This window comes from Squalius cephalus, assembly GCF_949319135.1.
Source record: "Squalius cephalus genome assembly, chromosome: 6".
Classification (NCBI taxonomy): Eukaryota; Metazoa; Chordata; class Actinopteri; order Cypriniformes; family Leuciscidae; genus Squalius; species Squalius cephalus.
In genome coordinates, this window is record NC_137127.1 from 21,879,466 (window position 1) to 21,896,479 (window position 17,014).

Consider the following 17,014-nt stretch of genomic DNA (forward strand, 5'->3'; position numbering starts at 1 on the left):
TTCTGTAACTTGTTCCATGTAGAGGGAGCAGCAAACTTAAACGCCTTTTTTCCCAGCTCAGTTCTAACCTTTGGAACAGATAGAAGGAAAAGATCCTGGGAACGAAGATCGTAAGTCCCGATATTATTTACACTGATGTAGGCCAGAAGGTAGGATGGAAGTAGACCTAAAATAGCCATATGAAGATTTACCAGTGTTGAAGTCTCCATATTGATAGAGAAGACCATCCAACACATTCATGCAGTTCACAGTGGTGAGTGAGGACTTTAAAACCAGTGATGAACCTCAGAGCTCCATGGTATACAGTGTGCAGTGCATGTAAACTTTGAGTCGAAGCATGCATGAATAAAACATCACTATAATCAGTATAGACATAAAAGTGGCAGCAACCAACCTCTTTCTAGATTCGAACGAATGGCAGGATTTGATTCTGAAATAAAACCCTAGTTTAAGTTTCAATATTTTTGCTAGCTGCTATATGAAGGGTTAAAGAAAGAGATTCATCTATTAAAATACCAAGATATCTGTATTTAGAAACACATTCAATCTTCGTACCCTGGGAAGTGAGAATTGAAAGCAGATTTGATTTGGATTTCGAATTTGAAAAAAGCATGACTTTTTTTTTTTTCAGCATTTAAAACAAGAAGTGTGTTAAAATCAAGTTGTAATTGGGAGAGGGCCTGGTCTGCTGTGGGCGCTGAGCAATACAGTACAGTGTCATCTGCATAAAAATGAAATTTTCCTTCAGACATGTTACAATCAATGTTATTTATATAGAGGATGAAAAGCAGTGGCCCCAAGACTGACCCCTGAGGCACGCCTTTTGTTCTTCTGAGATAGCGAGAGGTGTTGCCCTCCGCCTGCACACACTGAGTTCTGTCTGTCAGGTAATTAACAAACCAGCTGACAGTTTGTTCAGAAAGTCCAGCCCTACACAGTCTGTGCTTAAGCACTGTGTGGCCCACTGTATCAAATGCCTTAGAAAGGTCAGTAAAAAAGGGCTGCACAATACTGCTTGTTGTCTATGGATTCAATAAAGTCATTTAAAACCTTAAAAGCTGCTGATGTTGTACTATGCCTTTTTCTAAAACCAGATTGGATGTCAGATAAGACATTTTTACTGTAAAAAAAAAATCCTGTAATTAATCACTGACAATGGACTCTAGAACCTTAACCAGAACAGACAATTTAGAGATCGGTCTGTAGTTATTTAAGATAGAAGGGTCACCACCTTTTAACAGGGGAACCACAAAAGCTGATTTCCAGATGGAAGGAATGACATTTGTGTTCAAGCACAGATTAAAAATATTAGTTAAAGGCACGGCAATAAAATTTGCTGCTAGCTTTAAAAAGTAAGGATCCAGTTTATCAGGGCCTGCAGATTTTGTCATGTCCAAATGCTTGAGGGCTTTATTTACGTCTGAAACTGTAAAAGGACTGAAACTAAAAGACTGACTAGAAGGATCCAAACCAACAGTCTCCACTGTAGAGGAACACTCATGTTGAGTATTGAGTGACTCAAATAAAAATCCTGAGGCTATGAAATGTTCATTGAAATGTTATCAGAAACTTTTTGAGAGTCTTTCACAATGCTAGAAGGAAGCTCTACTGTTTTCTGATAAAGATTTGATAGTTTTCCAAAATTTTGATGGATTAATCAGGTTATGAGTGGTTTGAAAAAGAAAATGATCAGCTTTGGCTTTTCTAATTTTAAGAGTACATGCATTGCACAGTTGCCTGAAAACCAGCCAGTCAGAGTTCTGATTTGATTTTCTGGCTTTTGCCCATGCCACGTTGCGCTCATGGAGGATATTTGTTAAATCAGGAGAAAACCAACCATTGTTTTGGCCTTTGACTCTGTATTTCTTTAATGGAGCATACTTATTAATTATATTAGCAAACCCCTCATGAAAGAGGTTCCAGGCACTATCAACATCTGTACTGATATACATTTTTTCCCAGTCAAAATTAGATAAATCATGAAGGAAGTGCTTCATATTACGCTTGACTATAGTGCGTGGTTTGGGTTTTGGTATTTTAGTATTTCTAACTGTTGCTACGACACAGTGATCACTGATGACGTTTGCAAATATGGAAGCAATTAACCCTTGTGCATTGTTAGAATTTACATCCTTTCGTTATGTTTGTGGCTGAAAACAGCCACTACTTTAAACTGCTGTAAAAATTTATCAGATAAATATTTTTTTCAAATTTTTTTGCATTAACCTATTAATCAACCTCAGTCCTGCTCAAAAATATTAAATGTTTAAAAAAAATTCAGGATTTTAACTCTTTAATTGCCAAATTCGTAAATGATGTCACTGATTTGGGGGGAAAAAACACACAAAATTACTCATTTTCAATATAAAATGTGATTGTGGACTGGATTTTTTTTACCTTTTATCACAGTCTTGGACATGTCAAAGATTAGAAACAACATTGGTTTTGATGCATTGTTAGTTTTTGTGCAGCATCAGATTTTAACTTTTTCTCCCTCATTTACTGTTCGTGGCTGTTTTTGCCCCATTGACTTCCATTATAACCACATTTTTTGATTGTAAAGCCATGACACCATATAATCATGCATTTTTGATTGTTGGTGGTTTTCCCTGTTGGGAAGAGGTAAAATTTGTCATTTTTACTGTTGATAACCGGGTGGCACCATTAACCCTTTAGATAGGCCTGTGCCAAAAAAAGCTTAGTTTCTGGCTTTTACATGGAGTTATATGGAGTATAACAGCATAATAAAGTGTGTGATTGTGTGTGTGTGTGTGTGTGTGTGTGTGTGTGTGTGTGTGTGTGTGTGTGTGTGTGTGTGTGTGTGTGAACTCACCTTGATGCGTCTGAGAAAATCAAAATATGCACCTCAGCTCTCAGAACTGCATGGAGTAAACAAAAACAAAGTAAGTGTATTTATGCACCTGCTGCCTTTTGATGGTGAGAAATGCAGACTAAACAAAAACAAAGCAAGTGGATTTAAACGCGTGCATGCAAGCCTGCTGGTCATTTGATGGTGAGAAGAGCAGCAAGCAACATGAGAAAGGGCTTGACTTGTAGTGAAGTTTTAGAGATGATTATGCAGCCTGACCCCTCCAGCGAGCTGCAGGATGTTTCGTCTTCTCCCTCTGACACCACAGACTCAGGAGAGTCAGATCCTGATTTGGATGTGGCACCCTCATCATCCACTCTAGCTTCCACTGAAGGCGAGGAGGATTCGGAGGATCCTGGATCTGGGTAGATTGGGAGAAACGGCGAAGTGTTGTTTTCCACTAACGCGGAGACAACTCTCTTTCTTCAGCCTGCCAGAGGCGTGACTCCAGGGCCGACGCGCTATGCCATCACAAGGCATAGTCATACATGTTTGTATGACTGTACAAACATGTATGTGTTGACGCAAGTCATGCTGACAATGAGGTCAATCATCTCCTCCGTAAAAAACAGATTGAACACGGAATCCATGTTCTGGACCCTTGCGAAGGCATAGCGCGTCGGCCCTGGAGTCACGCCTCTGGCAGGCTGAAGAAAGGGAGTTGTCTCCGCGTTGGTGGAAAACCACACTTCGCCGTTTCTCCCAATCCACCCAGATCCAGGATCCTCCGAATCCTCCTCGCCTTCAGTGGAAGCTAGAGAGGATGATGAGGGTGCCACATCCAAATCAGGATCTGACTCTCCTGAGTCTGTGGTGTCAGAGGGAGAAGACGAAACATCCTGCAGCTCGCTGGAGGGGTCAGGCTGCATAATCATCTCTAAAACTTCACTACAAGTCAAGCCCTTTCTCATGTTGCTTGCTGCTCTTCTCACCATCAAATGACCAGCAGGCTTGCATGCACGCGTTTAAATCCACTTGCTTTGTTTTTGTTTAGTCTGCATTTCTCACCATCAAAAGGCAGCAGGTGCATAAATACACTTACTTTGTTTTTGTTTACTCCATGCAGTTCTGAGAGCTGAGGTGCATATTTTGATTTTCTCAGACGCATCAAGGTGAGTTCACACACACACACACACACACACACACACACACACACACACACACACACACACACACACACACACACACACACAAACACACACACACACACACACACACTTTATTATGCTGTTATACTCCATATAACTCCATGTAAAAGCCAGAAACTAAGCCTTTTTTGGCACAGGCCTATCTAAAGGGTTAATGGTGCCACCCGGTTATCAACAGTAAAAATGACAAATTTTACCTCTTCCCAACAGGGAAAACCACCAACAATCAAAAATGCATGATTATATGGTGTCATGGCTTTGCAATCAAAAAATGTGGTTATAATGGAAGTCAATGGGGCAAAAACAGCCACGAACAGTAAATGAGGGAGAAAAAGTTAAAATCTGATGCTGCACAAAAACTAACAATGCATCAAAACCAATGTTGTTTCTAATCTTTGACATGTCCAAGACTGTGATAAAAGGTAAAAAAAAATCCAGTCCACAATCACATTTTATATTGAAAATGAGTCATTTTGTGTGTGTTTTTTTCCCAAATCAGTGACATCATTTACAAATTTGGCAATTAAAGAGTTAAAATCCTGATTTTTTTTTAAACATTTAGTATTTTTGAGCAGGACTGAGGTTGATTAATAGATTTTTGCAAAAAAATTTGAAAAAAATATTTATCTGATAAATTTTTACAGCAGTTTAATGTAGTGGCTGTTTTCAGCCACAAACATAACGAAAGGGTAGTAAATTTGCCCACAGTGTACTGTTGAGTTTTTGAAAAATTTCAAAGCATTTTCCCAAAATATGTGTCAAAATAAGATTTGTCACCAAAAATCATTCCATTTGCTGAAACACAGAAAAAGTTATGGCCAAATTTAGACTCAAAAATACCCCATAGTGGATGAAAACATCCCCAACAGCACATAAGGGTTAAGTACTTATGAGGAATGTTAGTTAAAATCACATCTATTAGCAATGATTTTTCCAGGTTTTTGAAGTTTGGCCGTGTGGGACTGTCAACAATCTGAAGGAGATTTATTAAGCTCTGAAATTATCAGATATGGGTTGTAACCATTCCAATTTAGGTCTCCGAAGGCTACTAATTCCTTAGAGTTCAAATCAGAAAGGAGTTGCATTAAGGAGGGCAGAGCACCGCTAACAGCTGAAGGTGTCCTGTAACAACCAACGACCATTATACAAAGTGATTTAGAGACTTCGAGCTCCAAGGCTAAAAATTCAAACTGTTTAACTAATGATATTGATAGCAGTACATTAACTTGATACTGTTTTCTTATGTAGATTGCTACACCCCCACCTCTATTAGGGCGGTCAGTCCTAAAAACATTATAACCACTTATATTGATTTCTTTATATGAGACCGATTAACTTAACCAGGTTTCAGACAAGACAATAACATTAGTATCTGTAGAGTGAGCCCAGATACGCAACATGTCCATTTTAGTTACAAGACTGCGTATATTCAAATGAAAGAAACCAAGACCAGACCTTTCTTTAAAATCTGCTGGGGTGTTAAAACCTGTAGGGATGTCTGGGCCTGGGTTTGGCTGCACATTTCCTGACATCAACAGTAATAAAGCAATTAAACATTTTAACTTAAGTGATTTCCTGTACAATTCATTGCTCCTCCGACCAAAATTGGAGTCTTGGAGCACACATGAGATAGTGGTAAAGTTATCACATAACGTCATGATACTAGACAGACAGACCAAGTCAACAGTGTCAGAGGGGAAGAATAGGGGCAAAGGGAATAATACAACATTAAGTGAACAACCAAATGCGCACGTGCCCTTATATGATTCACACGGTATTGGGAGCACTGGACTGGAGTAGCCATTCCAGTAGTAGGTGCCCCCTGAAACAAATAAGGACAAAGAAAAAATAAAACAGAGAGAGGCAAGGAGCAACCACTTCTTTCTCTCCATGCCCATCGCACCACCCAGATGTGGAAAGACAGAATATTACATAGGACCCGGGCAGCCAAAAAAAAGGCCTAGGTATGATAACAGAACCCAGTAAACCAATGATGTTACGTGTCGTCACTCGTAAACAGGAAGCCCGGCGAGTGAAGCAATGCTGTGGTTAAAAGAGTTAAAATAAAGACCAGCTGCCTCTAAAACATCAGGCTACATCTTAAAAACCAGAAGTAAGAACGAGAAAAAAAGTACTTTCCTTCAACATGAAGAGATCAGGCCCATCAAACTCAGCGACACGTCTGCACTGGAGCTCCAGCAGGTTAGCAGGCTCCAGGCACTGACCAGTCAGCATGAAACAGATCCTCCAGAAACGGCGCGGTTCCAGGTAAATTTCTGTACCAGCTTGATGAACATAACCACTTGTTCAGACTGGGATTTTACGGATACCGTGCATTGTCAGACTGCACTGCTAGAACTAGCGCAGTACCAGTTCACTGAGGATGTCAGTCCCAGTTCACTGAGGATGTCAGTCCCGACTTAAACTATACGGATTTGCATCATAAAACAACCATCGAATATGACAAATACCGACTCTACATTATAGTTATATGGTACAAAAGCTCACAAAATGATCAGTTGGTAATTATCCCATGAACAAACAAATATCAATCACTCAGTCACGCACAGACAGAAAAACATGCTGCCATCTTGGAGTGATGACGGTGTGTTCTGTATCTTTGCATTTGCCCTTCAAGGTTTGTAGCAAACAGAGAAACTGTCAAGGCCACAATTGCCCAAACTAATTCAAGAACGCATGACATATGTCGGCTAAATGAATGACTACAGAATGACCTATAGCGTCCACGGCAGACATCAACAATCAATCAATATTGGATTAACCTCGTCTCTGCTTTCATTTGCTCTCTGACCTCATAACAAACACTGTGTTTCATAAAGAGTCACTTTGGCAGATGCCTGACGGGCCCCTGGATTTATTTTCCAGGCAACAATTAGATAGGGAAATTTAAAATACTTTTACAATAACGCTACAACTGGTAAACTATGAAAAATTTTGTGATCGCCAGAAATTTATTGCATGAAAAAAATCATATGAAGAATCTAATTTTCATTGATGATCTAAGATTTTCAGAACTTTTTCCTTTGAATTATTAATCTTTTACAATGCAAATCAGCTTTATAAAATCTTATTATAATGGACCTCAAGTAGAAAACTCTCTTCTCCTCTGGTCAGACTGAAAAGAAAAAGAAAAAAATCCTGTCCAGAATCATTAACGTTGACTCTGAACTCCAGTGACAGGGTCTTGTAGCATCGCTGGAACCCATGGGATACATTTTCAGTTAGTTCAGAAAGGAGTGAGAGGAAACTGGGGGACTATGGGAGATTTTCCCATAGTCCTATTCATTTCCCATTCACCTATGGGAGAAAGTGAATAGATTACTTCCAAAGCTAATTTGAAGGAGTCAGAGGTCACAGCAAACAATGGAAGCACTTATTAAACTGCATTGATATTTCTGCATATAACTGAGTTAGACTTTGAGTTTCTGGAGATGAGCAAATCATCTAAATCAAGATAAAAATAAATTTCTCAGCGGGTTTGCACCATTATCACATCATCACTGCATTGGAATACAGGACGACGTACCTAAGAAGATGCACACAAAGGCATCTTGACTACTAGATATCTAAACAACAGGTGAATATATAATGATAGATAGTTATGCTAGTGTAGATGTATAATGCTGTTAGATAGTTTTTAACCCAGTTTAAACGTGCAAAAAAACTTGAGCGTGACCAAGTGTGAAGTGTCTGCTGTGTAAAATCCCCAGAGATTCTCCTTCTGAACAAAAAGAGCTCCGGATATCAATCACCTGTTCCGAAAGCAAAAAACTGCAATGAACTCCAAACATGAAGTTTGATGAATTATAAACAGTGTATAGGGAAGTAAACACATCCTCACCTCAACACACACACACACACACACACACACACACACACACACACACACACACACACACACGTCTGGTGCACTATCTTTGTGAGGACTCTCCATAGACGTAATGGTTTTTATACTGTACAAACTGCATATTCTATCCCCTTACACTGCCCCTATCCCTAAACCTACCCATCACAGGAGACATTCTGCATTTTTACATTTTCAAAAAAACTAATTCTGTATGATTTATAAGCTTTTGTACCCATGGGGACCTCAATTTAGGTCCCCACGGTGACACGAGTCCCCATGAGTCTGTGTGCATTCAGGTTTAAGTCCCCACCGGTGTAGAAAAACATGTCCACACACACACACACACACACACACACACACACACACACACACACACACACACACACACACACACACACACACACACACACACACACACACACACACACACACACACACAAAACTGTGTGCAGTCTTTGCCTCAGGAGCTCAGAAAGAAAGAGAGACAGGAACTGAAACTGTGTTCATACTCTTTACTGAACACAGCACAATATTTACTGTATGCTATTAAAAATGTTTGAAGCAGTATGCACCAAATAATGTTCCAAACAGTAGTGTGGTTGTCAAATGACCACATTTAGTTGTATGTTTTTCTCAACTCAAGTGAAATTCATTTACTATCTTGGAAAATAATTAGTTTGCCAAAGCCCTAATTGAACTAAGGCCTAATCCTGGCTTAATCTAACCCTGTCTGTGAAACCGGGCCTTACTGTCTGTTGGCAGATCAATAAAATAATGATTTAAGAAGAAGTAAATATAGGAGAAGCACTGCTTCTAGTTAATTTTTCACAGTGGAAATAGAAAGTCACATCAAGCAAGTTGTATTGTGGGATACAGTGGCTCTGTTCCAAAATCTAGTGAGCTGCTTTGCTGTTTACTGTCTACATAAGCAACTGCCTTTCAAACAGTGTTGTTCCTGTTAACTAAAACTAATAAAATGGCTTTTTTATTGAAATCAAACTGAAATAAAACTATATTAGATTAAAAACTTAAACATAAAACGTAAAAATGGGAAATGGTGCTGTACCAACTAAAATATGTATGTATATAATAAAATAATTTAGTAAAAGTGAAATAAAAATAAAGCTAAATAGAAATATTAAAAAACTCAAAAACTATTAAAAATGACAAAAGCACATTACAAAATAACAAAAAATAAATTAAATGAAAATATAAAAATAAAAGCTAATTCAATATTGATAAATATCAATAAATTCTATAATAATATATAAATAATACTAAAATAACGCTGCCTCTAAAGCAGCATGCTGATTGAAATGGAACCTTAGTTTCTACATTCTTCAACTTTCTACCAAAAAGTAGTGCTTGATCTACACTTGAAGCATGTACAGTAAGCTATGCAATGCCATACTATAATAAACATAAAAATGCACAGCACACACAAATAACTGTTTCATTGCATGGAAACCCATCTCTCTCTTTCTCTCTCACACTATCACTCCCTCCAGTCCTGACAGAGAGATATATGATGAGGTCTGCCAGGAGCACAAACATGGTCTTACCTTGAGAGGTTTGGGTGCATATATATTTCTTGATCAAGGCATCTGTGGGTTGAGTGTAAAGGCTGAGGGCGTATTTCAAGGACTTGAGATCGGGGCTCTTTTCCAGGAAGGTTTTCTTCAGACCGTTTCCACCCGCATGGAAATATTGCTGAACGAAGAAACAAAAGCACTGGTTACTAAAAGTTACTCAAACATGCTGCTTGTAGCTACGGATCACCCATTCATTGTGACTGAGCAAAATAATCATATAAAAGAAAAGTTTTTAGCAGTCACTGTGGGAAGTAATTCGGGGATATTCACAACAAGGTTACTCCTACTTAGCAGCACATTTAGATGTCATAGAATTAATAATAGTCAATTTTCTTTTATCTCAATATCACAAATTAGTGAAAATGGGGCACAGCTGGAAGAAAACGAAACTAGAGGTATTTAGCATTACGTGGAAGGACAGTGATACTGCAAACAGAAAGGCATTAAAGGGTCATGGAATCCAAAAACATATTTTTTGAGATGTTAACAGATATGTACAGGTTGCACATCAATAAAAAGTGGTAATTTTATATTTTTTTCTGAGCTATTTAATTCTTCCGGTTTAAAAAGCAAAGTTGAACCAACGTCATGAAAAGTAGTCCAACTTGCAGCAGCTAGAGTTCTTACTAGAACCAGGAAGTATGTCAACACTGCATTGGCTCTCTATTAAATATTGTAATGTATACATTTAAAAATCTTATTACTTTTAAAGCCCTAAATGGTTTAGATCTTTAGCACTTGAGCGAGCTCTTAACGATATATAGTCCTTCACGTCTATTGGTCTCAAAATATCAAAATCGGTCCTTTTTCTTTTTAGCGCCCAAACCCTGGAACAGTCTTCCTAGCATTGTTCGGGGGGCAGACACACTCTGTCAGTTTAAATCTCTTTAACCTAGCATACACACAACACACTATCACATTTTTATAAATTTAAATCCGTTAAAGGATTTCTGCATAGAGTAGGTCAACCGGAACCAGGAACACTTCTCACAACATCCGATATACTCAAGAATAATGGCATCTACACTAATATGTCTGAACCAGACAAGTCCTCTGCACAGATCCCAATGGCCAGCTTTGTCTCCATACAGTGTGATGAAACCAATCTTTAAGCAGAAGGAACTGGATGAAATATTACCAAATGATACCAATCCACACAATCTGTTTTCTGACTTGTGATGCAGCCTGGAATGAAACCAAACAATGTTCATTGGTTGGCCAAAGGAGAACTGGCCCCCGGACTGAGCCTGGTTTCTCCCAAGGTTTTTTTCTCCATTTTGTCACCTGATGGAGCTTAGGTTCCATGCCACTGTCGCATCTAGCTTGCTTAGTTGGGGACAATTAATATGCAACAATATTATTGATCTGACTGAACTGACACTATCAGATGAGAACTGAACTCAGCTGGATGATAACATCACTGTTTTCTGCAGAGCTGCTTTATAGTAGAATTGAACTAATATACTAATGGATGATCTTTATAATGGTACTGAATCAACACAGAACTGACTTCAGCTGAACAATGACTTTTTTTTCTTTTTCTTTTTAACCCCCTGAGGTCGGCGGTATCGCCGGCGATACCAGCTCGCTTTTTTTTTATCAGTGTAAAAGAAACTCATAAATACTCTGTTGACTTTGATTTTCCATAGGAGTTTCATACATCAATCGATTCTGTTAAATGTGTATTATTTTTGTGTATACTCACAATAAAAACAAAGTGTTGTGCTTTTCGCCAAATTAAGAAAAATAAACACGGAGCGAGTTCTGCCTTCTCTCTGTCCGTGTAGTCCATTCTGAAACGCGTCCGAAAATGAATCATAACTCAGCAAATACTTCTCACACAGACACGTGATATCTGTCTTTATGAAGCTTGAAATCTATTCTTTTAAATGAAGTAATTCATATAAAAAACAAATGTTTTCAACTCATGTAATCCGATTGAAAGCAAGGAGAGGTACCGTTTTTCCTTCTCCCTTCATTATCTCTAAATGAGCTGCGGCCGCCACGCCCCCGGCGCTATTCACATGGTAAATAGTTTAGGTAATCTATGCTTCGCACCCGCCCCCCGATCAATGCCTTGAAAACACAAAGTTTCATCAGATCAGATTCACTGATAGTTCATCGCGTTTAGAGAGGATGGCTCGTTTCTCCGGTAAAGACGCCCTTCAGATGATTCTGGACAGGAAGAACTCACCTTTTCCTCAGAGGAAGATTGTAACTCACGAACGGCAGTATTTTCAAGAGCGAATTGATAAACACCGAGTTTTCACATGAGTAAATACGTGTACTCAAGTGGTCTAGTGGTAGAACATTTGCCTAGCGTGTCAGAGGTTCTGAGTTCGAATCCGCACTCATATATTTTTTTTTTATTTTTTTTTATTATCAAATCAGATTATGTTTATCAGTGGTTGTATATCAGGCAGAGACATGTTTGTGTGTATTTTGTTTTGTAATTTCACTGGAACGAAAAGAGAGTCTCCACAACGGATTGAAGCGCGCGTCCGAGTGAAGACTGCGCGAGCCTAAAACAAACACAGTATCCGCGTCTGACTCGCGGGAATCCACGGCGCAAACCTGTGAGGGGCTGTGTTTTCTCGAGCCCCATATCAGCTCGAGAAAACACAAGTTTATTCAGATCATTACTTGTTTACACCGTCTCGCAGCGCTGTGAGGAATAATAATAATAATGGAAAATGTCCCTCAAAAGGTAGATGTAAACAAACTATTAAAAGGTAAATATAATTTTTTTCTTTAAATAATTTTTATTGTGTTTTATTAGTAACAAATTTGGGGAGAGGATAAATATTCCAAAACTGAAAATACAGTATGAGAATTAACTGCACAATTACTAGACATGTTTACCTTGGATATTATACAATTTGCAAGCACAATTTGTGGAAAAAAAAATGTATATAAAAAATATAAATAAAATTTATTTTTGTGTATAAATATATACACATATATATATGTGTGTGTGTATGCACATATATATATTTGTATAAGCAACGTATTAAACTGCAAATTAACATTTATATTTCTTATAATAAAAATGAAAGACCTATGTTACAGACATATGAAAGACAACATTTCGTTGATTAGTTTTGGATAGATTATACATTTTTACTGTAAAATATCTGCCACCTCAAATAAGCTTATATTTGCCAATTTTTTGTCAAAAATAATCAAATAATCAATCAAATCCTTAACTTTGAAATATGTATGATAAAATGTATACTTTAGTTTTTACAAAGAAAGATTACACTTGAATTGTTGTTTATTGAAATATTTACAAGGTAGATGTAAACAAACTATTAAAAGGTAAATATAAGCCTTTTCTTTAAATAATTTTTATTGTGTTTTATTAGTGACAAATTTGGGGAGAGGATAAATATTCCAAAACTGAAAATACAGTATGAGAATTAACTGCACAATTACTAGACATGTTTTCCTTGGATATTATAGGCCAATTTGCAAGCACAATATGTGGAAAAATAAAAAAGAATTGAGATGCTTCCAACTGTTGCTCTTGCATTCTTGTGGCTCAGTGACTCACCTGAATGAATGGCTCATTAAGTATGCGGTCCTCAGGTGTGAACCACTAAATATGCATGATCGTTGACGCCCACTCGAATATTGCCTTTCCAAACAGAAAGTGCTTTGCGAAATTCAAATCAATGTATTGTGTTATGTGAAGGATTAGGCAGGGTGATTTTCATATCATTTTGAAGAAAAAACACTAGGCGATGACATCCATTAGACAAAAGTCTTATTGGCACATATTTAGTGTGTGTTTTGTGGTCTTATTTCAGAAACTTTAGTTTTTAGTTTTTTCAATAACCACGCATAAACATTATTCTCTCAAAAATGCAGACATGTACATTCTTGGTGCTCACATATTATGGTAGCCCTGTTTGTGCTAAATAGTGTGTAATTTTTTTTTGCCATTACTATGTTTATAAGCAACTGAAAAAAGCACAAATGTCAGGGCATGTCAGAACATCTCAAGGACCCCAAAAACCCCTTAGACCCCAGAGGGTTAAAGCTACTTTACAGTCAAATTTAACGGTTCACATCATTGAATCTATCAGGGTTGGCCCTGGCAGCCTTGTCTGTGTTGTCTTTGTTTCATGTTTCTATGTTTGTCTTGTGTTTGAGCACATGGCTCTGTCTTTGTTTGTGTTGGCCATGTGCTCCTCATGTCCCGCCTCCTTGTTTCCTGTTACCACGCCCCCTTGTTTTTACTAATTGTGCTCACCTGATCCTCATGTGCTCTGGTCCCTTTATATTGTGCCTCATTCCCTCATGTTTTTGCTGTTTTGTTTTGTGTGTGTACTTTGTGCACTTGAAGTTATCGTAACACTTGCTCTAGTTTTTTTTTATTTATTTTTAGAGTATCCTTGATGCTATGTTGTTTTTCTCTTGTCCTATCTTGCTTAGCTTTTGCTCTTTTATTTACAATTTTGAATTAATTTTATGATACTACAGTATGCAATATTTATACAATTTTATGAGCTATTTTTTCCATTAGAACTAATATATATAAATTTATGTATATGTATAAGTATGTATATATATATATATATATATATATATATATATATATATATATATATATATATATATATATATGTATGTATGTATGTATGTATGTATGTATGTATGTATGTATGTATATATATATATGTATGTATGTATGTATGTATATATATATGTATATGTATGTATGTATATATATATGTATGTATGTATATGTATGTATGTATGTATGTATATGTATGTATGTATGTATATGTATGTATTAGGGGTGGAGCCGAACCCAAATACGGTATTCGGAAAGGCACAAATAGTGTGTTTTTTACGAATACTTATTTCGAACAAATACTTTAAAAATATTTGTATTCGGGAACAAGAAAAACTTTATATCAAAAAGCTGCGTTTCCTCATGAGTAGGGTTGGGAACCGATATCCGGTTCTTATCCAGAACCGGTTGTGTTTTTGAAAAAATACCGGAACCGTGCGAAATTCCTAAGTTTCGGTTCCGAAAACGGTTCTGGTGCGCTGTTTTGGCGAAGTGCTGGGAGCTTACCCTTTAATAGCGACGTCTCACCACATAAAAATAGTAATAAAGCCCTCGCGCTCCTCAAATAGCCTACGTTTTGCGTCAAATATCAACGGAGAGAGAGTAAAGACAGTAGAGCTGCACGATTAATCTTTAAAAGATCTTGATTCAAACACCCACCCGATCTTATTCCTAAATTACAAAAACCTCACCCCTGAACATTCGAATCTGTTTGCGCTGTCGCTGACCCAGAGAGAGCAGATGTCAATATGAAACAGCTTTACAGTCACACAGTATAGATATGTTACAAATATTCAAATGATCACAGAAGTACTGAGATAAAAGTTTATAATTAGAGTATAAACACTGATGTCTTCGACAACTAAAATAGAGTAAATCACCTTTTGAAAGTCGCTGCCTTCAAATAACGAGTGTATCGATTATATCTGATGCTTCAAAACATAAAGACGCATGAATAATTTTTTTGTGTTCAGAATTTACTAAATGTATGAGCGAGTGCATCATGAATGCCTTTTTTTCCAAACCGTGTTTTTGTCTTATCCTGAATTACTACGTTAAGCCTGCAATAAGCGTTTATACTCGGACTATAGCCTACTTTAGACTGGCGGAGCGCAACCGCTGCGGAGTATGGAGTAACCCTGCTGCATGACTCGTCATAGACATAAATAGAGAGAAGTAGCTCCGGCAACAATGTTCTTCCGCAAGACGCATGCAGTTCTGTTTATTAACTGCTAGAGCGCTGATTTATCCAGTAATGAAACAAGTCAATCATTAAAAACGATCAATCATTAAAATTATTAAAATCAATCGTTCAAAACGATTTTGAAAATAATCTGTTCTACACACATCTTACTGTGTTCAAGCATATTCTACCCCTTCTGGTAGAGAGGGTATTCTCCACTGCTGGAGATACAATAAGCTAGGTCCCAAATTATTCTAATGCAGAATTTTTTATTTTCCTTCAGAAAAAAAACTTTTTTTGGCAAAAATTGCTTAATATGTTGAATTTGTTGACATTACCAGTCTGTTAAACTCATTTGGGATTTTCCCCTTACTACTATTTTTTTATTAGTTGTTTTAATATTTTTTAATGAATGGGAACCAGAACCGGAACCGGAATCGTTTGGTGGAACCGGAATCGGAACCGGAACCGGAAAATTTCTTACGATTCCCAACCCTACTCATGAGACATGGCGACCGGCGGTGCTGCTGATGTGGTGGCTGTAAATCCACTTGTTGATAAGAAAGGAGGAAAGAGCCACATATGGAAATATTTCGTTCACATAGCGCGTTTTTTGCGCGTGCAGATTTCAAATGTAGGCGCACGGCAAGCGAGCAGAGCGCTCGTTTTTCCAGGCGCGCCTATGTTCACGGTTGCATAGCAACGACAGACGCCACGAGAGAGCAATGCTTGTGGAAAGGAGAAAGCGGTGTGAACTGCGCTCTCCGTGATGACGAGGAAGTATCAGCAAAGAATTAATTGATTTACAGCCCTTGCATTAGCTTTAGATATATTTATGGAGATGAGAAATGAAATAAAAAGCCGTCATTATGTCATTAATATCAGTCCGTCAGAAAAGCAGTTCTAGGCTTATTCTTGGCTGGATAACTCTTAGCAGGTTTAAAAAGCCCTTTTAAAATTAAATATGAATGCAGTTTTGAAAAAAATATTTTACATATTGCATATCTATAATTATTATAATAGATATAATTAAAGAATACTTACACTATAACATAAATTAGAAGTGTAACGCAAAAAAACTGGATTTTTACACCTATTTTGAATTTTACTCGAATACAAATACAAATACTTTTCCCCCCTCAACAAATACAAATACAGATACAAATACCAGCTGCTTTGCACACCCCTAGTATGTATGTATATGTATGTATGTATATATATGTATGTATATATATGTATGTATATGTACAGTACCAGTCAAAAGTTTGGAAACATTACTATTTTTAATGTTTTTGAAAGAAGTCTCTTATGCTCATCAAGCCTGCAGTTAAAAAAAAAAAAAAAAAAAAAAAAAAAAACAGTAATATTATGAAATATTATTACAATTTAAAATAATGGTTCTCTTTTTTAACATATATTTTTTAATAATGTAATTTATTTTTGTGATGCAAAGCTGAATTTTCATCAGCAAGTACTCCAGTCTTTGGTGTCTTATGATCCTTCAGAAATCATTCTAATATGCTGATTTATGATCAATGTTGGAAACAGTTGTGCGGATTAATATTTTTTTTATAACCTGAGATACTTTTTTTCAGGATTATTTGATGAATAAAAAGTTAAAAAGAACTGTATTTATTTAGAATAGAAATCTTTTGTAACAATATACACTACCGTTCAAAAGTTTGGGAACAATAACTATTTTTTTTTTTAAGAAATTAGTACTTTAATTCAACAAGGATGTGTTAAATTGATAAAAGGTGATGGTAACGATTTAT

The 17,014-nt window shown here is 37.0% G+C and overlaps 1 protein-coding gene across 2 annotated transcripts in view; it reads right to left on the reverse strand.

The window, feature by feature from the left end:
• The window catches only part of unc13c (unc-13 homolog C (C. elegans)), a 558,188-nt gene that overhangs the window by 91,575 nt on the left and 449,599 nt on the right, over positions 1-17,014 (reverse strand). For both annotated transcript variants that reach the window (XM_079873953.1, XM_079873952.1), the window contains exon 30: positions 9,448-9,595. In XM_079873953.1, coding sequence (XP_079730079.1) covers positions 9,448-9,595 — 148 coding nt within the window. The remainder of the gene's footprint in view (positions 1-9,447; positions 9,596-17,014) is intronic.